This window comes from Erpetoichthys calabaricus, chromosome 13 (genome assembly GCF_900747795.2).
Source record: "Erpetoichthys calabaricus chromosome 13, fErpCal1.3, whole genome shotgun sequence".
Lineage (NCBI taxonomy): Eukaryota > Metazoa > Chordata > Cladistia > Polypteriformes > Polypteridae > Erpetoichthys > Erpetoichthys calabaricus.
Window position 1 is genome coordinate 135,433,841 of NC_041406.2, and position 24,583 is coordinate 135,458,423.

Sequence of the window (24,583 nt, forward strand, 5' to 3'; positions counted from 1 at the left end):
GGAAGCGAACCCAGGTCCCCAGATCTCCCAACTGCGAGGCAGCAGCGCTACCCACTGTGCCACTGTGCCGCCCGGGATAAGAACCTTTTTGTAAAATTACATTAATCAATCCATCTGTAATGTTCAACATTTTTTACAAGACATACCAATAAAATATCTGTATATCCGTCAGATTCTTTCTAGCAGCTTGTAATAGAAGCTCATACAAAAACCAAACAACACTTTTGATTTTGTAATATATTTTTTATTAGTTTTCTGTTTTTTTTTTCAGTTGTTAAAAACTGGCAAGAAGAGCAGCGAGGATTTGGGGTCTCTAATGAGTGTCTTACAGTTGAACTCTCATTGTTTTGGTGTCCTATAAATAGACAAAAATGTGCCACAACGTTTATGGAAACCAAAGCAAAGCACCAGAATTTTTAACTAATGTAAAGACTTTATGGAAAAAAACAACGTTCATTTTCTGAGAGGAAGAAGAGTTCATGTCTTAGCAAACAGAGCTGCCAAGGAGCCTAAGTAAGAATAACGATTATTTTGGAAAGTGTGCGCAGAATTCATTAAACTGGCGAGATGTTTGTTTAAATCCAGTTTTCTTATACATACAAAGTAGGATAATAAAATAAAAAGCATTTCATTAAATGTATTTACTTACTTATAACAAGTGTTTACTTTTATTTTATACATTGCAAAATGTCAGAATTAATTAAAACGGCAAGGCGTTAAATAAATTTAAATCTTATTTTCTTTTACAAATATTAAGATGATACAATCCAAAGTGTTTAATTTGTTTACATATAAGCTATTTGTACAAATTACATTTACATTCATTTTCTGACCTGTGTTCTGACAGCTCTGAGTACAAAGCATGATTACTTTTAGAGTTACTAACTTTCCCAACACAGATAGTTTCAGGATACTGGCAGGAAAAAGCTAAGCACCCAGAGAAATAAATATAATAATTTAAGATGGGATTTGAACCCACTCCCCTGGATCTGTAAAATAAAAGTACTAGTTGCCAGTGTTGGCAAACTTACGCTTCACCCACCCTACATTTTCAAATGAAAATGATCTCCATCCGCACTGCATTATCACATCCTTCATGACAGTATTTTCATCCATACTAAAATATCGAAAATACATATGATGGTATCGCTTGCCTACACTGGGTATGTGCACAGTATAGACAACTTAAACCAGGCCTATCTATGGTGTGTGTTTTTTGTCACGCTTGTAAGCTTGGTTTGACAGTTGTCCATATATTTTGTGAGACATTCCAAATTTCAGCTTCGTCAGGCATCACTTCACGTGAGGCACGAGAGGAATTGCCTCTCACAACTGGGCTACTGCACCATCAAAAGAATTTCTGTCCTGTCAGAGCAGTCTCACAAGTCGATTTTCTGATGTTGCTATCAAGTTTCCTGAAATTCATTGTGGAGCAACAGCAGCAACTGCAGTGAGTGTGCAGCCTACATATACTGTATAATCTGAGCACCCACGTTGAGGCATGTCAATCACACTGAATGTGCTTGTGCAGTTTCAGCACGTACAGTGGTGTGAAAAACTATTTTCCCCCTTCCTGATTTCTTATTCTTTTGCATGTTTGTCACACAAAATGTTTCTGATCATCAAACACATTTAACCATTAGTCAAATATAACACAAGTAAACACAAAATGCAGTTTGTAAATGGTGGTTTTTATTATTTAGGGAGAAAAAAAAAATCCAAACCTGCATGGCCCTGTGTGAAAAAGTAATTGCCCCCTGAACCTAATAACTGGTTGGGCCACCCTTAGCAGCAATAACTGCAATCAAGCGTTTGCGATAACTTGCAATGAGTCTTTTACAGCGCTCTGGAGGAATTTTGGCCCACTCATCTTTGCAAAATTGTTGTAATTCAGCTTTATTTGGGGGTTTTCTAGCATGAACCGCCTTTTTAAGGTCATGCCATAGCATCTCAATTGGATTCAGGTCAGGACTTTGACTAGGCCACTCCAAAGTCATTTTGTTTTTCTTCAGCCATTCAGAGGTGGATTTGCTGGTGTGTTTTGGGTCATTGTCCTGTTGCAGCACCCAAGATCGCTTCAGCTTGAGTTGACGAACAGATGGCCGGACATTCTCCTTCAGGATTTTTTGGTAGACAGTAGAATTCATGGTTCCATCTATCACAGCAAGCCTTCCAGGTCCTGAAGCAGCAAAACAACCCCAGACCATCACACTACCACCACCATATTTTACTGTTGGTATGATGTTCTTTTTCTGAAATGCTGTGTTCCTTTTACGCCAGATGTAACGGGACATTTGCCTTCCAAAAAGTTCAACTTTTGACTCATCAGTCCACAAGGTATTTTCCCAAAAGTCTTGGCAATCATTGAGATGTTTCTTAGCAAAATTGAGACGAGCCCTAATGTTCTTTTTGCTTAACAGTGGTTTGCGTCTTGGAAATCTGCCATGCAGGCAGTTTTTGCCCAGTCTCTTTCTTATGGTGGAGTCGTGAACACTGACCTTAATTGAGGCAAGTGAGGCCTGCAGTTCTTTAGACGTTGTCCTGGGGTCTTTTGTGACCTCTCGGATGAGTCGTCTCTGCGCTCTTGGGGTAATTTTGGTCGGCCGGCCACTCCTGGGAAGGTTCACCACTGTTCCATGTTTTTGCCATTTGTGGATAATGGCTCTCACTGTGGTTCTCTGGAGTCCCAAAGCTTTAGAAATGGCTTTATAACCTTTACCAGACTGATAGATCTCAATTACTTCTGTTCTCATTTGTTCCTGAATTTCTTTGGATCTTGGCATGATGTCTAGCTTTTGAGGTGCTTTTGGTCTACTTCTCTGTGTCAGGCAGCTCCTATTTCAGTGATTTCTTGATTGAAACAGGTGTGGCAGTAATCAGGCCTGGGGGTGGCTACGGAAATTGAACTCAGGTGTGATACACCACAGTTAGGTTATTTTTTAACAAGGGGGCAATTACTTTTTCACATAGGGCCATGTAGGTTTGGATTTTTTTTCTCCCTAAATAATAAACACCATCATTTAAAAACTGCATTTTGTGTTTACTTGTGTTATATTTGACTAATGGTTAAATGTGTTTGATGATCAGAAACATTTTGTGTGACAAACATGCAAAAGAATAAGAAATAAGGAAGGGGGCAAATAGTTTTTCACACCACTGTATATAGCTGGCAGTGTGCCTAGTCACTTGACCACAACTTCTAAAAATTGTATACAAAAACAGTTTACATGATACAGATAAGCGATACAGCAAGTGCCACGGGAAGTAATTCAATGTGGACACTGTGTTGGAATATGTTTTTCTTCCGTGGAGGTTAACCAATCAGGGAACGAGATAGATAGATAGATAGATAGATAGATAGATAGATAGATAGATAGATAGATAGATAGATAGATAGATAGATAGATAGATAGATAGATAGATACGAGATGTTTCAATGAGTAGAATCCAATCAGGAAACGGCCATTTAATAAACCCGAACCAAACAGAGAGCATAATGGGATTTGCATGCTTTCAGAATTCTTTGTTTTTGCCCATCCCCACTGAAATGCCATGCTGACATTTTCAAAAGTTTCTGGCTCTTGAGAAAGTGTTTCAAAAGTATACGTTTTCATTAGTTGAAAACACCAGGGTAGTGCGGTGTTTGGGATTCCATTCTTAAAAAAAGAAACTCGAGTGTAGGATAGAATCTCAGTTACATTACTCATTATGTGCACAAACGTAACTAAATATGTTAAATTGTTACTTATTATAAATGTCATGTGGTACAGTGTGTTACTTTTGTATCAAAAACTGGCAAGCATTTTAATTAAATCCTAAAACCATTTATGAACTTTCAAAAAAACGGACCACTGACTATGTTTTGTAAATGTGTTTAGTCCTTCATGTGCCGTGAAGTAAGTAACATCCAATCCCGCTTTACATCCTGCCCTGAAGGTTTGCAGTATATGAACACCAGCTGTTGTACAGCACGCTGCTTTAAAATATCTACAGTAAATAGCTGGATTAAATCAGATCATCTCAGATTGCACGCAGCACACTCTTTCTGCTTGTCTGTCTGACTGGGCCCTACAAAGAACCAGCGTACCATCCAGCACATTTGCTGCTGCTGTGATCATCACTGCCTCCCTGTGACCCTAAACCGGTGGCATTCATTTTAACCTGAGCACATTCAGAATTAAACGCATACCAATAACGTGTGTTCAGTTCTCTTCACTTGATTGCATGCGATGCATGTATTTAAGATCATATAACACATGTTAAGACTAGGCCAGCAACAAGAAAAAAATACTTAATTCTATGATTAAAAATGAAGTTAGTGCAAGCATTTTAAAGAATGTTAAACAAGCAAAACATTGTTTTCATGACTGTCTTTTTCAGCCCTGGATTAGGCTTCATTTATTTTTGCTTTATTCACTTAGATTGAATTACTCCAAACGTTGTGTTTAATGCTCATATGGAACTGTTCACTTAATAAAAATAAAGTTTAATACCGTGTTCATACAGTGCGTAAACGGATAAGTCATCCACAATTCAGCATATGAAAAGTACATCTGTTGCTATAGATATTTTATTTTGAAGAAGGGAGGTTTCGTTTTAGTATTGTTGGAATACAATCTTCCTCCTTATACTCAACTTTATTCCCGTATTTGATTTGTATCCCCATTGAGTTGCTTTTTTATATTCTCTTCTTTAATGTGCAAAATGAGACATATACCCCAATTGCTTCAATCACAATGACAACAGGACATTATGCTTATTATTTCTTATTATATGACGTGCGCCTTTTGCTGTGAGTAATCCGCCGCTGCTTGTCGCCACAACATCACTAAAGCTTAACGTGCCTGCCAACAACATCCACTTGTGGATACACTCAGTAAGACGGAGTCGCCTCACCTGTAACAAGAGCTCCGTGCTCCCTGATGCTGTGAATCGCGTTTTCCGAATAACCATTAGCTCCGCAGGTAAGAGTAGACATCTGAGGTTCCGTGTCCGTGTTGGTGAGCCACGTAGATTCCGTCTCCCTGGTCCAGCTTTCGTAGTAGCGTGGCTCGATGGCATCAGCACGGCTTCCCCCACAACCCATCACTGTGCCCCAATGTTCTCTAACGAATGTCTGCTGCAGTGTAGATTCTATTCAGCGCGTTCTGAACCATAATAACCGCCTTTTGATTTTCGCAGGCATTACGCCCTGTCCTGGGTGTTGCTTTATTTCAAAGCTCAGTCAGGTTTATACGTGCAGTCCATTGCGTTGCTTTTCTCTCCGCCGAAAAGAGTCATGTTGACGTCATAGGGATGCGTAGAGAATCAGTTCAAAACCATCAGGAGGAGAAGGGTATTGCTGCAGACCGGAGACATTATGGGCGGATCTAAAGGCAGGATAACTGTGAATCAAATTCGACTTCAGCAAATCACATTGTGATCATTCAGAACTTCAACGAATGAGATTGTTGTTACTGTATGACAAATAAAAACTCACCTGTCCAATTATCAACGCTTGAAGTTGTCTATCAAGTGTAATTTTAACCAATCATTTCACAGTTCGTGATCCCCATCTCTTTGAGATTCTGCCTTATAGAGTTTCCTCATAAATAACCTACCGTTGTAACAAGCGGTGAAACTCCATTAAACGAAAGGAGACAAAAAAGAAGCTGCGGCGATGAAACTCCATTAGACAAAAGAAGGAGAAGCGACAAAATTACTTGCTCGTATTTTTGACAATGGAAGTAAGTGTGCTTCGAAATGAAAACGTCTGAAATTTGCAGTTTTTTTCGTATTTTAATAACTGTGTTGCATGGTTATGCTTGTATCGTGAACCTTTACATTTCTATTAATAATGATTTTCGCTGTAGTAATTGATTTACATTCAGTGCTTGAAGTGGACCAGCACTCAGCTGTAATGGCAACTCTTCAACTCCACAAGGCACGTTTTACGAGAACTCCTCGACTGTGCATGGAAGAAGAAAAAATCTTTTATAAGCATCTAGGAAACGCTCGATCAGTTATTCTGTCATGAAGCAGGCTTTTGATAAAGTTCAGATTGACTACAGTGGTGCGCGATATTACCTTTTATTCTTTTCAGTTTAGTTCCTAATGTTGGGGTAATGTGTCTAAATTATAATACCAAATAATCTGCGATGTGTTTGTACTGTCAATTATAATAAAATTTCATGGTAGTTTTGTGCAGATGACGCCTGCCATTTATTTCTAAACTGGTAAAGACTTTCCTGCAATGGGCAGTGCGCCACTAAATTATACGCGAGTCAGACTGACAGTCGCGATGTTCGCAGAGACTTTTCTATTTAATCACAAGTGACATTTATATTTTTTTTCCTTTCAGCCAACTTGCTACAAGAATATCTTCTGGAAATTGGATGTTAATATAAAATCAGGTACATTGCGAACAACCATTTCTTAAACTTGTAATTCACTTGTAGTGTTTGACTTTCACGTGTGTCTTTTTTATTTTCTTTCCTAGGACATCCCTGCTGGTTCAGTAGACTGTGGAATAGACACGCTGATGGTATTTAAATATTCATTTCTAGGCTTTATGTAACTTTACATTTGTGTTTAGATTGTGTAGGACTTCAGTACGTGTTCTCTTGTTCTCTCTCAGTGTGCTCTTTATCTGACCAGGAGGAACTCTTTGATTTTACTGCTCTCCGTCTTTTAAAGATGCATATTTTCTTCATGTGTAGCATACTTTTTAACTGTGGCATTCATTTAACGTGTCCTCCACTATTAATGTTACCCCTTATAAAAATGTTAATTTTAAAAAGTTATTTCTTGATGACGGCTTTGTTTTTCTTTATATGAAATTGTTTCAATTAAAAGTCAGACGTTTCTAATTTTTTCAGTGCAAGATGACATTCCTTCAGCAAACGGATTTTATTTCTAACCCTTCTTACTCATTTTTACAAGGGGTGCCAATAATAGTGGAGAGCTCTGTATTTATCCTTTTCATCTTAGGATGATGTGCCTGTGACTTGCATATTACTTGAGGTCGTGTCCAGATTGGTGTATTCATAATACTCTGAAATAATTGATGTATTCTAAAAAAACTATTGAGATAACCACCAACGAGAGTTTTTGTAGTAAACTACAGAGGAACTCTCACAGTTTGATGAGAAAACAGGAGTGTTCAGAGCAAAACCAGCCAGCGTGCACAAGACAAACGCTCCATGTGACAGTCTGATGTATTTATTTGTGTGGCTGCAGAAGGACAGCTGACTCGAGAACAAGGGGCTCGGGTTTATGTGACTGCAGAGATCAGCAGGACCTCCAGGAGGACTCAACATGAAAAACTGTTGGAGTTCATCATAAAGGGCCATGGAGCAGATGATCACTAGCTGGTAACTTAGTTCAGATGACAAGTAAAACTTTGTTATTGTAATCTATCTAGTAGCAAAGAGCTATGATGACTTTATTACACCAAACTCTTGTATTTGCTTGTCCAACAGGCTGTTGTATCTGAAAAGGTGTCATCCAAATGGTTTAAAAATGACAAAGATCCTAAAGGTCACAGTAGAAGATGAGGAGCTGACAGATGGCCTCTACAACTACCTGATGAAGTGCTGTCAAGAGCTGTAGGCACTTTTGAAAAGATCAGCAGAGTTCACGTCATTCTGGATGTGCTGATGCCGGAGGCTCGTTTGGCTTCAGTGAATCTCTGATGAGTACAGAAAGTGTCTCTGTGAGTAACGTCCTCTCTGTTTCTGTGTTTGGGATCGGCTCTTATTAAAACTCGAGGAACAGTTGAGAGGATTTCTCTACCAGAGGCAGAAGGTCTGCTCATTGAAGGACTAGCAGACGGTGAGTGGGACGTCATGTGGTGTTGGGGGGGAGACGGTCCTTTCTTTTTCTTTTCAGCACCATTCTTCTGTTAAACAGAGTGCCATTTTACTTGTAGTGAATTTAGACAAGAATTTAAACTAAATAGATATCAATGTAAATATATGTTTAAAGTGAATTGTAAAATACGCATTAATACACTTTTAGTATTGGTGAGAGAGAAGAGAGTTTGACAAACTTGGGCTTTAACTGTGTGAGGACAGACAGCATCACTGAGGCATCTCGGCTGCTCCTCTAATAAACAAGGCACTTTATTTATTTGTCTTTTTTTTTCTGAGTGTTAAACTGACTGTGCATAATAGAGTTGTATATGTTTGATTTAACTATTGATGTAAGTAATAAAGGACACTTTGTTATTGTTAAAGATTGTTGATTAAGTTCTGTATATTTGAAATTGTCTGTTTATCTGTTTTTAGCCAATTCATGCCATCTGCATAAGCACGTCTTTTTCTTTAATTTTTATAAGTGCATTGTACAGTTTTATTCCTTTTTTGTACATTACAAGCAAACATGTCTATCCCCATCACATTGTTATTTTATTTATATATAATCTATAGAAGTTGGCATACTGCAGTTTTAATACTTCAGCCTCAGTATATTCCCCCAATCAGTCTGTTTGTTACAATGCACAAAGATGAATTTTTCTTTCAGTTCAACAGACCCATCATTATTGTTAATTGTAAATATTTCTTGAAATGATTGTACAACTTCTACTGAATAATTATTAATGTTGTTTTTGGTAGTGACAATACTGAGTGTTTTCATTTGTGCTGACCCAATCAACTCGCGTATGAACACAACTAGAACTGACAGATTTGAGCAGAGCCTTCACTTGTATCAACACCGTCTACAGATGGCACTTTGCTGGACTCGCCGGTAAACCCACAGGATAAAACATCTTGGAAACTGAGCAGCCTGATCAAGACTTTGCTGTTCACTTACAAACATAGTCTACAACAATAAGGGTCTTACTTATCTTTATTTAGGAGTCACATTTTCAATAAAACTTGCATTGTCCTTAACTGAAAATGCAGCTTTTATATATAGGAACAAAATTAATGGAAAAGGATTGTATACTCCTGATAAATGGAGAGAAGCTCAGTATTCTAAAACCATAACTCACAGTTTTGACATTAAGTGTGTGTCACTGTTTTCATATTTATATATATATATATATATAAACTGCTCAAAAAAAATTAAAGGAACACTTTGAAAACACATAAGATCTCAATGGGAAAAAATCCTGCTGGATATCTCTACTGATCTAGGCTAACATAGTAATGTGTTAGGAACGAAGGGATGGAAATGAAAATGATCAACCAACAGAGGGCTAAATTCAAAGACAACCTGAAAATCAAAGGGAAAAAATGAGGCGTCAGGCAGGCAGGTGAGTCCATTTTGCCGAAATTTCATAGCAGCAACTCCAATACGTACTCAGTAGTTTTTATGGCCCCCATGTGCTTGTATGCATGTCTGACAACATTCTAATGAGATGATGGATGGTGTCCTGGGGGATCTCCTCCCAGATCTGGACCAGGGCATCACTGAGCTCCTGGACAGTCTGAGGTGCAACCTGGTGGCGTCAGATGGACTGAAACATAATGTGACACCCAGAGGTGTTCTATTGGATTGAGGTCAGATGAGTGAGCGTGGGGGCCAGTCAATGGTATCAATTCCTTCATCCTCTCGCCACATGAGGCCGGGCATTGTCGTGCACCAGTAGGAACCAGCATAAGGTCTGACAATGGGTCCAAGGATTTCATCCCGATACCTAATGGTAGCCAAGGTGCTGTTGTCTAGCCGGGAGAGGTCTGTGCGTCCCTCCCCCCAGACCATCACTGACCCACCACCAAACCAGTCATACTGAACGATGTCACAAACAGCATAACGTTCTCCACAGCTTCTCCAGACCCTTTCATGTCTGTCACATGTGCTCTCATCTATAATAAGCACAGGGCACCTGCCAGTGGTGGACTTGCCAATTCTGGTATTCTATGGCAAATGCCAATCAAGCTCCACGGTGCCCACCAGAGAACGTTGGGCCCTCAGGCCACCCTCATGAAGTCTGTTTCTGATTATTTGTTCAGAGTCATTCACACCAGTGGCCTGCTGGAGGTCATTTTGTAGGGCTCTGGCAGTGCCCATCTTGTTCCTCATTGCCCAAAGGAGCAGATACCGTCCTGCTGATGTGTTAAGGACCTTCTATGGCCCTGTCCAGCTCTCCTAGAGTAACTGCCTGCCTCTTGGAATCTCCTCCACGCACTTGAGACTGTGCTGGGAGACACGGCAAACCTTCTAGCAATGGTACGTATTGATGTGCCATCCTGGAGAAGTTGGACTACCTGTGCAACCTCTGTAGGGTCCAGGTAGCACCTCATACTACCAGTTGTGACACTGACTGTAGCCAAATATAAAACTCGTGACAAAACAGAAAAGATGAGGAGGGAAAAATGTCAGTGGCCTCCACCTGTTAAACCATTCATTCCTGTTTTGGGGGTCATCTCATTGTCGCCCCTCTAGTGCACCAAAGCAGCTGAAACTGATTAATAACCCCCTCTGCTACTTCACTGACCAGATCAATAGCCCAGAAGTTTCATTGACTTGATGCTATACTCGGATTAAAAAGTGTTTCTTTACTTTTTTGGGCAGTATATATTGTGAATGGGGGGGGCTGAACGCTCCCCTAGAAGACACAGACCCTCTTCCAAAACCTCCTCTTAAATGCTGATACAATGGGAAAAAATACAGTTTACCTCCTCTTTATCCCATTACTTTCTGGACTGGTGCTGTTGCGTGATATGCTTCACATACTTAAAAGCCTGAACACCACTGTCCTTTTTGGCTCTTTGCTTTCTCTGTCTGTCTCTGTCCTCCTCCAGACATCCTCTGCTCCTGTTGGGGGTTCCTCTCCTGGCGCACACCCCTATGATGATGAAGATGTTTTTGCATTCTTTTGAGAGACAGAACTGTCACCTCTGTCTTCACATGGAGTTCATTTTACTTTTGAAAGTGACGTATGTTCATTTGAAGTGTTTGAATAAAGTTCCTGTCTCTACAATCTCCTGTGTTTCTGTGACCCAAGCGTGACAATATTGATATCCTATAGAAAACTACATTGATGTAAACCAGTTTTTCAGTATAAACCTATGACAAATGAGAATAAAAAATGCCTTACAAGAACTATCATTGCCAAAATAAATTCCCAGCTGTTCAGACTGAATTATTTAATGGTTAAGATTAGACAGTCTCGGTGTAGTGTGTGCTAAAATGACCAGTAAAGTGGTGTCGTTTACAGCTGTACAGGTTGTTATGTCAGGGCTGTAATTCTGTTCTATTGGTCTTTGTACTGGAGTATACAGACTCTGTGTGCTATTGATATGGTGTTTGCTGGTGGTGTCATATAGGGTGACGTCCAGCTGAAATATCTGCCATCTCTAACTTGTTAACTGTAGTTATACTGATGCACATCAGTGCCTGCTATGCAGTCGGACAATAAGGCCTCATACAGTCTCAGAGACCCTAAAGGCAGGCTGATGTGTTTAGCACACCACTGGGACCTGATGGAGTCAAATGGGGGGATAAATGAGATATGAACTACAAACAAACATCTGTCAAGTGTCAATCTCTAAATGTAAGTTTTGCATAAGTAATACGTACTGATGGTGTTGAAGAGGTATTAAAAATCCCACAAGTAATAAAGGTCCAATTACAGTGGTGTGAAAAACTATTTGCCCCCTTCCTGATTTTTTATTCTTTTGCATGTTTGTCACACAAAATGTTTCTGATCATCAAACACATTTAACCATTAGTCAAATATAACACAAGTAAACACAAAATGCAGTTTGTAAATGGTGGTTTTTATTATTTAGGGAGAAAAAAAAATCCAAACCTACATGGCCCTGTGTGAAAAAGTAATTGCCCCCTGAACCTAATAACTGGTTGGGCCACCCTTAGCAGCAATAACTGCAATCAAGCGTTTGCGATAACTTGCAATGAGTCTATTACAGCGCTCTGGAGGAATTTTGGCCCACTCATATTTGCAAAATTGTTGTAATTCAGCTTTATTTGAGGGTTTTCTAGCATGAACCGCCTTTTTAAGGTCATGCCATAGCATCTCAATTGGATTCAGGTCAGGACTTTGACTAGGCCACTCCAAAGTCTTCATTTTGTTTTTCTTCAGCCATTCAGAGGTGGATTTGCTGGTGTGTTTTGGGTCATTGTCCTGTTGCAGCACCCAAGATTGCTTCAGCTTGAGTTGACGAACAGATGGCCGGACATTCTCCTTCAGGATTTTTTGGTAGACAGTAGAATTCATGGTTCCATCTATCACAGCAAGCCTTCCAGGTCCTGAAGCAGCGAAACAACCCCAGACCATCACACTACCACCACCATATTTTACTGTTGGTATGATGTTCTTTTTCTGAAATGCTGTGTTCCTTTTACGCCAGATATAACGGGACATTTGCCTTCCAAAAAGTTCAACTTTTGTCTCATCAGTCCACAAGGTATTTTCCCAAAAGTCTTGGCAATCATTGAGATGTTTCTTAGCAAAATTGAGACGAGCCCTAATGTTCTTTTTGCTTAACAGTGGTTTGCGTCTTGGAAATCTGCCATGCAGGCCGTTTTTGCCCAGTCTCTTTCTTATGGTGGAGTCGTGAACACTGACCTTAATTGAGGCAAAGTGAGGCCTGCAGTTCTTTAGACGTTGTCCTGGGGTCTTTTGTGACCTCTCGGATGAGTCGTCTCTGCGCTCTTGGGGTAATTTTGGTCGGCCGGCCACTCCTGGGAAGGTTCACCACTGTTCCATGTTTTTGCCATTTGTGGATAATGGCTCTCACTGTGGTTCGCTGGAGTCCCAAAGCTTTAGAAATGGCTTTATAACCTTTACCAGACTGATAGATCTCAATTACTTCTGTTCTCATTTGTTCCTGAATTTCTTTGGATCTTGGCATGATGTCTAGCTTTTGAGGTGCTTTTGGTCTACTTCTCTGTGTCAGGCAGCTCCTATTTAAGTGATTTCTTGATTGAAACAGGTGTGGCAGTAATCAGGCCTGGGGGTGGCTACGGAAATTGAACTCAGGTGTGACACACCACAGTTAGGTTATTTTTTTAACAAGGGGGCAATTACTTTTTCACACAGGGCCATGTAGGTTTGGATTTTTTTTCTCCCTAAATAATAAAAACCATCATTTAAAAACTGCATTTTGTGTTTACTTGTGTTATATTTGACTAATGGTTAAATGTGTTTGATGATCAGAAACATTTTGTGTGACAAACATGCAAAAGAATAAGAAATCAGGAAGGGGGCAAATAGTTTTTCACACCACTGTAAGTCAAATAATTGAATAGTCTGATTAACAGGTGTACAGTCACAAACACTGAAAAATTATTACTCTTTTAAGGCATAAAATTTGCTCTCCACAAACCGTTTAACATAGTAAATTTCATTATAAAAATAATGACTGAAAGGTGACTATTAGCACTATGATAACTGTGTTTCTTACATTTAACACTGATAACATGCAGAGTCAGCCAAAGGCTGTTTTCAATTCACAATTTTATTGCCAGCTTTCTTGTTCCCTAATACATTACGTGTCAAGTATGTGATTTGTAATATTCTGTAATCATAATCCAGCTAAAAAAAACTTGAATACAAGATCCACAGGCAACAAACTCACTAGAGCTCACTAGACCGTAGAATATTTGACAGACATCAGCAAACAAAGAACAGAGGCTGATCTGCAGGCAGAAGGGGCTACAATGGAATATTAGGAATACTTAAATAAACGTTGATAAATAGTAATGAAAGTAATAAACACATTTTAGGGTTGTGTATTATAGAAGTAAAGATTTAACTCTGACAGTTTATTCAATGTTTAAAATTGTAATACAGTAATCCCTCCTCCATCGCGGGGGTTGCGTTCCAGAGCCACCCGCGAAATAAGAAAATCCGCAAAGTAGAAACCATATGTTTATATGGTTATTTTTATATTGTCATGCTTGGGTCACAGATTTGCACAGAAACACAGGAGGTTGTAGAGAGACAGGAACGTTATTCAAACACTGCACACAAACATTTGTCTCTTTTTCAAAAGTTTAAACTGTGCTCCATGACAAGACAGAGATGACAGTTCAGTCTCACAATTAAAAGAATGCAAACATATCTTCCTCTTCAAAGGAAACAGAGAGGAAAGCAAACAAATCAATAGGGCTGTTTGGCTTGCGGTACAAAGCTGTTGAAGGCGGCAGCTCACACCCCCCTCCGTCAGGAGCAGGGAGAGAGAGAGAGAAACAAAGTCAAAAATCAATACGTGCCCTTTGAGCTTTTAAGTATGCGAAGCACCATGCAGCATACTTAAAAGCTGCACACAGAAGGTAGCAACGTGAAGATAATCTTTCAGCATTTTTAGACGAGCGTCCGTATCCTCTAGGGGTGCGAACAGCCCCCGTGCTCACAATATATTTGAGGAGTTTTATTTAATATGTAATACACGCTGTGGTTGGGTAGCTTCTCAGCCATCTGCCAATAGCGTCCCTTGTATGAAATCAACTGGACAAACCAACTGAGGAAGCATGTACCAGAAATTAAAAGACCCATTGTCCTCAGAAATCCACGAACCAGCAAAAAATCCACGATATATATTTAAATATGCTTACATATAAAATCCGCGATAGAGTGAAGCCGCGAAAGGCGAAGCGCGATATAGCGAGGGATCACTGTACGTTTATAGCCCGTCTTTAAGGTGACCTGTTAAATGTAGGCGACTACTTCATTTGGACATTCAAGTAAAAAACAACAGTTACATATTTGTTTTAATCTGACTCAATCAAGTAGAGCCCACACTTAAGTCTACGTCAATCAATTAAAATTAGGCGGACACAAATTTGTATTCATATGCCTATTTAAATTTTCTTCAGATGTTATTTAGTAAAGATAAATATTTCATATTAAAATTTTTATGATCATTATTTTTCAAACCGCTAGTCATAAATGATGGTGGTAAAAATACACTGCAGTCTGAATAATGCACTCGACAGAGTGCTATAGTGTAAGATACTGGCACTAGTAGACTACCGTCGCAGAAGTTACGAATATACACTCCGTCTCTTACAGTCACTTTATCATACATGCCCACCTTTAGAAATCACTCCCACCTTTCTTTTTACATACCCATAAGCCAATTGGCTAAAGTGGAACGTGAATAACACATAACACAGACTGGCGATTTTCTGAATAAAAAGGTGATTGACCGCAACATTTACATCTGCGATTGGCTGATAAGTTCCTGATGTACACAAATATTAAAATATGATTGACTGAAGTCGAAAGTGATATGTCACACCCATTTTACTCCAGTCCGCAGCAATATCTACTAGGTTTCGTCTGGTCTCGGCTAAGTCTCTCGCTACCCTATCTCAGAACGGAGGTTCGAAAGATGACTTTTGGAAGGTTTCAGCAGGTCCCGGCAAAGCCCAGAAAGTAACGTAGGGTCAACGACCCGTTCAAAAATTTAGAGATAAAAATGAGAAAGAAAAACAGTACATCAAACCAAATAATACGCATCATTGTGAAGTTCGGAGGGTTTCTGCCATCACGTCGTGTCATACATCATACTAAACAATACGGACCATTTCTGTGAAATACACTATTAACATTTACATTGTGTTCAGGTCTGTGGGAACCATTTAACATGTCGACAAAATTAAAATCATTAAGATTTCTGTTAACTGAAAATAGTTTTTCGTTCACATTCATGAAACGAAATATACAATATAATTACAATGTTTACACCACATTAGAGTTTAGTAAAACGTTAATAATAAAAGTGATTAATTTTTTTTAAATGTAAAATTTATGTGTGCAATATTGTTCTAAACCAATTTAGATAGAAAGATAGAGACGCGCACGCGCAATAGAGAGATAGAGACGCGCGTGAGAGAGACAGACAGACGCACGCACATGCACACATGCCAGAGTGCCTGCCACATAATCCACTGTAATCATGTTTTACAACAAAACAACAGAAAAATTTAACTGAGAAAACGAACTTAGCAACAAAAAATAGACTACGCTCACGCTCGCAACTTGCAGTTCTTGTTGCCGATTGATGCGTTTTTTTTTTGTGGTGGGACGTCGGATAATACAGAATGTTGGATAAGCTAGACTCTACTGTATCCACAAAAAAGCAAAACCTCACCAGTCTTATTAAAAACCAGTTACAATGGCTTCCAAAACAAGAAATCCATCTGGAAGATAAAGAATTGTAATCAGCCATTGCAAAAATAAACCTCTCATCAATTTGTGCAATGCATAGTGCAATTCAACCAAAAAATGAGCCCCACACCCAACTACCTCAACTTTGTTTAAGCAATATGTGAGCAGTGTTGCTAGGAACCCACTTCACTCACACCCAAAATATGCACCTTAGCAAGGTGGGTGCCTAATGACAATGCTCAAAGTTCGGGTATGTCTTAGGTACACTCAGACTTTTATTACTTCTAATCCCCTTATTAGCAATGGTCACATTATTACCGGAAAGGATATCAGTTAGTAAAAATCTTTTGTAATATTTTACACTGCATTGCTTGCTCATCACCTTATTCAATTGGAAAAATCCCACTCCATTTATTTTAACAGTGAGAAAAGGTCTTCTTATTTGGTTTAAAAGCAAAAAGAAGTAAGATTTCAATTCAAAGAACTGTCTAAAGCTTCTTTTGAATCTAAGAAATTATTACTTTTATCTTTAAGTAAGCAGGCCGGGCCCGTTAACTCTCTTGATGCGTCAATACTTTTGAACAACTACATTCATGACTCTTCAGATTAACTGGGATTGGTACTGAAACTGAAGTTAAAATAAAACATTACTTATTGTAAGCTAAGCTGATCTGTGCCATTCTTGTTGTAATGTATAAAATAATAGAAAGGAAATACACTGCAGTCTTAAAAATCAAGTTTGTCTTAATGCTCTTCTTTATTCTCACCAGTTTGCTTAAGGTCATGTCACATTACACAACATTTCCAGTCATAGGCTTCATTTTATAATTTTAGAGAATTGGGTGCTGTCTTGTAACACCCAGTCTTATAGGGTGACATACCCAGTGACTCAGTCCAACAAGTCTGCAACTCCCCCCAAGAAAATCAAATAGACTTGACTTTGTAGTAAGTCATGGGGGAGGCTCTGTGTGCATGGGAGCTGAAAACCAATGAAAACTCATCCAAAAGTACAATGCATAACACGGAGCCAGGGAATAAAGAACACGGGTATTTTGGAGAGATTCGTCAGTCTGATAGTCTTGTGTTTTACAGAGATTGCACCGGATCTCACCATACCTTTTGCGTGGGTCCCAGCTTTGCCAGGCAGCATGTTATTAGCTGGTAGAAAAAGCAGCAAACTCTTGATACTTTGGAAAAGTGAACTGTGCTGTGAAGTCATCACACACTTGCATGACATACCCTATGACCTCTAGTCACATAATCTTCCATCATCTGGTGAAGAGATCAGGATCTACAGTTGTCAAGTCTGACATCCCTTCCGTCATGTAAACGTTCAGGATTTCATGCATTTATACCAGAATCTCTCAATAACAAACTCCTACTTATGAACTTGGAAGATACTGTGGATCTCTGACTTTCTAATAAACAGATGTCAGAAGGCATTCACCCTGAGCACATGGTCAGACCTTAGGGATGTGCTCTGGTTGAACTCAGTTTCTTCCGCCACACCAACGTCTCCACCTGTCTAACACTGCTGATCTCAAATGAAGATAAAATACCACTGGAACTGAATAATGCAAAATGGCAGAAATGGTTTTGGATTTTTAGAAGTCATTACTCTTCAAGCATTAGAGGAGCATCTCTAGTTAAATTAATACTTTGACTCACCTCTGCCTATACAAGTGCTACCAATCTACATAATTTATCATTACTTAAACGGTTTTACAGAAATTCAAGCACAAGTAGAAGTCAAGTGCCTTGAACAAGAATTCAGCCCTCAAATTAGCTTCTGCACTTACAATATGTTAAAGTAAGAAATTTTCTAGCTGATAAACAAAATAATGCATGACATGCCAGATCAGAAGCATACTGAAAAAATTTCAACAATTTGTAAAAAAGGAAAAATCAAATTGGTGAGATTTAAAAATTATTCACATTCCTTATAAATACAATGCTAACTTTTAGATCCAATTTATTGTCTTGCCAATTCAACCAATATGTTGGATATGTGGATAAATATTGCTTTCTCTGGCTTAAGTCCAACAGCTCAGTAGACCAAAATGAAGACAAAAGATCCTTCAGACCAAGTCAGGGAAATAAATTATTGTGAAGCAGAGATCTAGGGGAAGGGTACAAAGAGAATCTCTAATAAACTAAATATACTTCAGAGATCAGCGCAGGTCATCATGCAGGGGTGTACAAAATATGGCCACACTACCTAGGTCAGGCCACCCATCATAATTCAGATTCCCGAACTTAACCCTCTTAAACATTTGTTGCGGGACCTCAAAATTGCTACCTGCCACAGTTTGTATATTAACCTAACAAAGCTTGAGAAATTTTACAAGAAGGAATGGACAAAGCTTGCTATATCATGTTGTACAAAGTTCATAAGAGACTTATCCAAAAAGATGACTTCCTTTAATAGCTGTAAGAGGTGGCTAAACCAAGTACTGAAAGGGGCTGGGGGAGAGGAGGGAGTGAATCCTTACAAATTGAAACATTTCAGTTTTTGCAATTTAATTTTTTAACGGATTATCTCTTTTTTTTGAGAGGACTGTGAAAAACAGTGTTTGGTTTACAAATAGAAACACCCAGTAAACTAATCAAAATACCAAGTTGAGACAATCACTTGTGTGAAAAAAGTAATGGTGGGGGGCACATACTTTTTTCAATGCCGTCTATGTAATTATTACTTGGACTGTGCAGTGATTAGTACCATTCCCTCAGAGATCAAGTGTCTTGAGTTAGACACCATGTTTGGTGATTGGTTGCATCTCAAATACATAAATTGTCCCCATATGACTGTGGACATGCGTGATAGTTGTCCCTTCAGAGAAATGATGCACCATCAAGGTCTGAACCCTCCCTTGTGCCCAATGCTGCCAGGATTAAATTATTACAAAAAATATTGTTTACTGTGTAAAGTGAGCTATGTCATCATTTCCAACTGCTCTTCATAATGTGGTTTTGTTGTATATTGTTTATTAATTGTCTGATTTATTTCTGTTTACTACTGTCAAATGTATGGATAAGACAAACACCAAGTCAAATTTATAACAATCTAATTGCTGTGGCAGATGACCGGGGACGCCTGGATAAGGAAAGGACCAGGAAAGGGGCAATATCTTCCCCGGGCCGCAAAAGGGCAGCCCCCCTGGATTGCATCAGGGCCACGGATATGGAGCTTGGAAGCTCAACCTTGTGGGGGGCGCCTAGATGGTTCCACAGCCATGGACTGCAGCACTTCCACCACACCAGGAAGTGCTGCCAGAACAGGAACCAGGTACACCTGGAGTGCTTCCGGGTTCCCATGCAGCATTTCCGCCACACCAGGAAGTGCTGTAGGATGGTCATCAGGGAGCACCTGGAGCACATCCGGGTGCATTATAAAAGGGGCCACCTCACTCCAAACAGGGGGCCGGAGTTGGGTGGTAGTGGACAGAGCTTGCAAGAGAGGAGTGGAGGTGGCAGAAGAAAAGAGAAGACGACTTAAGAAAGGACTGTGAGCATTATTGGGGTTTGTGTACTGTGTGTGCTGTGCTGAATTGGGAAAAAAGAAAATTAAACGTGTGTGTTCTGGACTTCTGGCTGTCTCAGTGGCTGTCTGTGTCCAGGCATCTTTCACATTGCATAGCAAGAAAGATTTGTGTTATTCTAAGTCAAAACAATGTTAATTAAGAAGGTAATCACTGATGAAAAATAATTCTGAATATTCTCAACACTTACAGCACAATAAATGGAAAACAAACAGTAGAGACGGTGCTACTTGGAAGACTGATATTTACGTCTCCAAAAGGCATCATTGCCAATAGAATGAAAATGCACCACATAATGCAACAAATATCTAATAAAATATATATGAATAAAAAAAAAAAGAATGAGCACAGGTCAATTTAATATTTATTTTGATACCTTGAGAAATAATCTTTCAAATGCCAAATACACATAATCTTTATGACACCAAACACGTATTTCTCTACCTAATAAAACCATTTATGGTTACAAATTAATGCTTCCAGGTCGTAGCAAATACAAATAAATTAAATAATAAAATTTCACATTGTGCCAATAATGGCTGTGTGGACAAAAATACAAGATATAGCTATTACACAGCACTATACAGAATAGGGATGGATCTTGTGTTTACAGCTCTAAATATAGAGATTTTTTTTTTCTTTGAAAATTTCTTAATAAACTGAATATAGTTTATTTAGAAATACACAGAGGAAAAAAAAGACATCTCCATTGAAAAAAGTAAACCATCCTTGATAACATCTGTTCTCATTTGTTTCATCAATATGTGAACAAAGAGATTTTATCATTTTAAAAAGGTACAAGGAGTATTTAAGCATGGACTGATACACAGATACATATACTGTATTTATACTTTAACTTAGAGACAATGACCTTACTTGCTTCATACACTAGAACAGGGCATTGACATAAATGGAATTACACAAGTGGTGCCTATTTAAAATCCAGAAGATTGCAGTCTATCTTATAGTAAACATATGGATAATATTCTTGCTGGCTTAAATTCAGACCAGGTATGTCCATGGCTGCCTACAAAGGAAAAGAATAGAATCTATTAAAGAACTGCAGTTGAGAAGAAGCATAATTTTACAAACACTGGATTTTTATATGTTTGAATTGATATCAAATGAATGATGAAGTCTAATAAAATTAAATTATTAAATAGTTTGCTTGACCTAAAACACCATCTATTATTCTGCAACCCATAAAGAACAGATGCTAATAACTTTTATACATTTTGTTTGATATTTATACAATAAAGATACCCACATCAATAATGGCAGCTGCACTGCTGTCCAGATGTTTGTATAACTCGTATAAAACCTCTCTCAGCTTCTTCATAGTTTTCTTACTGGGCTGCAGTAACATTGCTTGGAAATTTACAGGTAGCCCATACCTAACAAGAAACAGAAGAATAATTAAATACAAAAAATAAAATTCCACAGCTAATATGGGTCTAAAGACTGATGGACAAGAAATTAAAAACTATGATGATCTGAAGCAGATTAGTAAATAACTTAATATTAATTTGAAAATATTAATGAGGTAATGACTATAGGATGCCTTTAATAAGTTAAACACAGTATCTGTCTGCTCATTATCACATTACAGAAAAAGCAATTTTGCAAACATTAAAAGCCCAAATAATAAAAAGATTAACCAAAAAATGAAACTAGGAAAAGAAAAAAGTTATATATCACTGTTCTCACAACTTTTCATTATTTCCTCAGATAATGCTCAGTAATTGACAAATATTATTACTATTATTATTGTTATGTTATGTAGAGAAAACATTATACCTTCACATTCATATTTAAAACTACGTTGAAACACTAAAATGGTAAATATTGTACAGTAAATATATATATTAAAATTAACATATTAGTGTTAATGATTGACATAAACAAATCAATACAAAGCACGTTATCATTACAATGGAGATGTACAGTTTGATACCCAGTTGACAGCACAGGAGAGGAAAACAAATCACAGTCAAAAAGGGCTCCTGGAGAAAATAAACCTATGGGTGTTCATCGCTGGATAAAACTGACAAAGTCAAAGCCAAGTTCAATAATATTACTACAATAAGCCTAATTAGAAGACATCTTTGATTCAAATATTATAGTAGCAAATTAAACAGAGCCAATGTGACAGGACCAATTAACACAAACAGTAATACCATTCAAAAAGCTTAACACTAAGGTAAACTGAATTCCCACTTCACCTAATGAAAACTTTGTAAAATGATATATTTTATTGCACATATATAACATAATTGTCAAATTTTTAAAAAATTAATACAGAAGGCTTACAAAATGTATATTAGTTTTATATAAAACTTTAAACTTTAATAATTAGTGAAGATTATGAGAAACACACAGTACACTTTTCAACACTTGAATGTTTTTAAAAATTGCAACTTATATATATGTCTGAATCTAGGAAGTAGTATATTTGTTTCAAAAAACGGATGTTAATTAATTATGCTTTGTTTTGTAGAAGAGATGTAATATGTTTGAAATTGATGCCTGATAATGTAGAAGAAAAATATTTAGGTGGTTTAAAAATTACAAATATCTAAAATATCAATAAAAAAGATACACAATTTACCTACAATTAAAGTTAGGACAAATCATGCATAATGAATAAATAGGAACATATGGTATACCTTAGAACAGACTCAACAAAAACTCGCAAAGCTTTGATATGAATCCAAGCAATAAATGCTTCACTGAAGTTGACTTTAAGCCATCTTACCAAAGGGCCCTAGAGAGAAAGAGATAAAGAAAAGGGAAAAAAGGAAAGACAAAAATAAAAACACCAATTACTACTGAACTAATTACTTACTTAATTTTGTTTGGTTAAATATATATACTCATCTATACTGTATCTTTGTATGAGTTACTATTTACAAACAATAACTTAGGTCTCAATCTTATTCAAATTAACATAGGAATAGATTTAAAAAATGTCTAATTTACTTTGCACTTACAAAATCTATTACACATTATTGTATACTCAAATTATATTTCAGGTTGACTTAGAAAACGATGCAATGCATTTTACATCTGGCACTGTTAAAGAAGCAATGGTGATTATATAAGTTTCAAACAACTTCTTTCTAATATACAGTGGTGTGAAAAACTATTTGCCCCCTTCCTGATTTCTTATTCTTTTGCATGTTTGTCACACAAAATGTTTCTGATCATCAAACACATTTAACCATTAGTCAAATATAACACAAGTAAACACAAAATGCAGTTTGTAAATGGTGGTTTTTATTATTTAGGGAGAAAAAAAAATCCAAACCTACATGGCCCTGTGTGAAAAAGTAATTGCCCCCCTGAACCTAATAACTGGTTGGGCCACCCTTAGCAGCAATAACTGCAATCAAGCGTTTTGCGATAACTTGCAATGAGTCTTTTACAGCGCTCTGGAGGAATTTTTGGCCCACTCATCTTTGCAAAATTGTTGTAATTCAGCTTTATTTGAGGGTTTTCTAGCATGAACCGCCTTTTTAAGGTCATGCCATAGCATCTCAATTGGATTCAGGTCAGGACTTTGACTAGGCCACTCCAAAGTCTTCATTTTGTTTTTCTTCAGCCATTCAGAGGTGGATTTGCTGGTGTGTTTTGGGTCATTGTCCTGTTGCAGCACCCAAGATCGCTTCAGCTTGAGTTGACGAACAGATGGCCGGACATTTTTTTGGTAGACAGTAGAATTCATGGTTCCATCTATCACAGCAAGCCTTCCAGGTCCTGAAGCAGCAAAACAACCCCAGACCATCACACTACCACCACCATATTTTACTGTTGGTATGATGTTCTTTTTCTGAAATGCTGTGTTCCTTTTACACCAGATGTAACGGGACATTTGCCTTCCAAAAAGTTCAACTTTTGTCTCATCAGTCCACAAGGTATTTTCCCAAAAGTCTTGGCAATCATTGAGATGTTTCTTAGCAAAATTGAGACGAGCCCTAATGTTCTTTTTGCTTAACAGTGGTTTGCGTCTTGGACATCTGCCATGCAGGCCGTTTTTGCCCAGTCTCTTTCTTATGGTGGAGTCGTGAACACTGACCTTAATTGAGGCAAGTGAGGCCTGCAGTTCTTTAGACGTTGTCCTGGGGTCTTTTGTGACCTCTCGGATGAGTCGTCTCTGCGCTCTTGGGGTAATTTTGGTCGGCCGGCCACTCCTGGGAAGGTTCACCACTGTTCCATGTTTTTGCCATTTGTGGATAATGGCTCTCACTGTGGTTCGCTGGAGTCCCAAAGCTTTAGAAATGGCTTTATAACCTTTACCAGACTGATAGATCTCAATTACTTCTGTTCTCATTTGTTCCTGAATTTCTTTGGATCTTGGCATGATGTCTAGCTTTTGAGGTGCTTTTGGTCTACTTCTCTGTGTCAGGCAGCTCCTATTTAAGTGATTTCTTGATTGAAACAGGTGTGGCAGTAATCAGGCCTGGGGGTGGCTACGGAAATTGAACTCAGGTGTGATACACCACAGTTAGGTTATTTTTTTTAACAAGGGGGCAATTACTTTTTCACACAGGGCCATGTAGGTTTGGATTTTTTTTTCTCCCTAAATAATAAAAACCATCATTTAAAAACTGCATTTTGTGTTTACTTGTGTTATATTTGACTAATGGTTAAATGTGTTTGATGATCAGAAACATTTTGTGTGACAAACATGCAAAAGAATAAGAAATCAGGAAGGGGGCAAATAGTTTTTCACACCACTGTATGTCTGCAATGTAAAGAGACTTAAGTCTTACATTTAACTTTTTTGTAGAAAAATATTTATTTAGAAGCCATGTTTCAATAAAACAAACATCTCTGCTTATAATTCTAAGAACTAAACTTAAACGAAGTGGTAAGGCAGCCTTCTGCTGTTATGCACCTACTGTAAAATCTGGAATAGTTTACCAATAGAAATTCGCCATGCTAATAAAGTGGAGCACTTTAAAAAAAACTGCTAAAA

At 38.0% G+C, this 24,583-nt stretch overlaps 2 protein-coding genes and 1 long non-coding RNA gene across 5 annotated transcripts in view; 1 reads left to right on the forward strand and 2 right to left on the reverse strand.

Annotated features, from left to right (window-relative positions):
- The window catches only part of LOC114664065 (brain and acute leukemia cytoplasmic protein-like), a 126,879-nt gene extending 121,557 nt beyond the window's left edge, over nucleotides 1–5,322 (reverse strand). The window contains exon 1 of the mRNA XM_028818043.2: nucleotides 4,897–5,322. Coding sequence (XP_028673876.1) covers nucleotides 4,897–5,086 — 190 coding nt within the window. The 5' untranslated portion in view covers nucleotides 5,087–5,322. The remainder of the gene's footprint in view (nucleotides 1–4,896) is intronic.
- Nucleotides 1,587–24,184, forward strand: LOC127529992 (uncharacterized). Of its 2 annotated transcripts, XR_007936557.1 has the most exons (3): nucleotides 1,587–1,934; nucleotides 11,951–12,532; nucleotides 23,696–24,184. It is a non-coding gene; the product is annotated as an uncharacterized LOC127529992 (long non-coding RNA). The 2 variants fall into 2 exon arrangements; XR_007936556.1 differs by lacking the exon at nucleotides 1,587–1,934 and having other exon boundaries at nucleotides 11,739–12,532.
- The window catches only part of LOC114663728 (V-type proton ATPase subunit C 1-A), a 226,376-nt gene continuing 221,750 nt past the window's right edge, over nucleotides 19,958–24,583 (reverse strand). For both annotated transcript variants that reach the window (XM_051935508.1, XM_028817649.2), the window contains exons 11-13: nucleotides 22,272–22,369; nucleotides 20,873–20,999; nucleotides 19,958–20,632 (exon numbers count right to left, since the gene is read on the reverse strand). In XM_051935508.1, coding sequence (XP_051791468.1) covers nucleotides 20,537–20,632; nucleotides 20,873–20,999; nucleotides 22,272–22,369 — 321 coding nt within the window. In that variant the 3' untranslated portion in view covers nucleotides 19,958–20,536. The remainder of the gene's footprint in view (nucleotides 20,633–20,872; nucleotides 21,000–22,271; nucleotides 22,370–24,583) is intronic.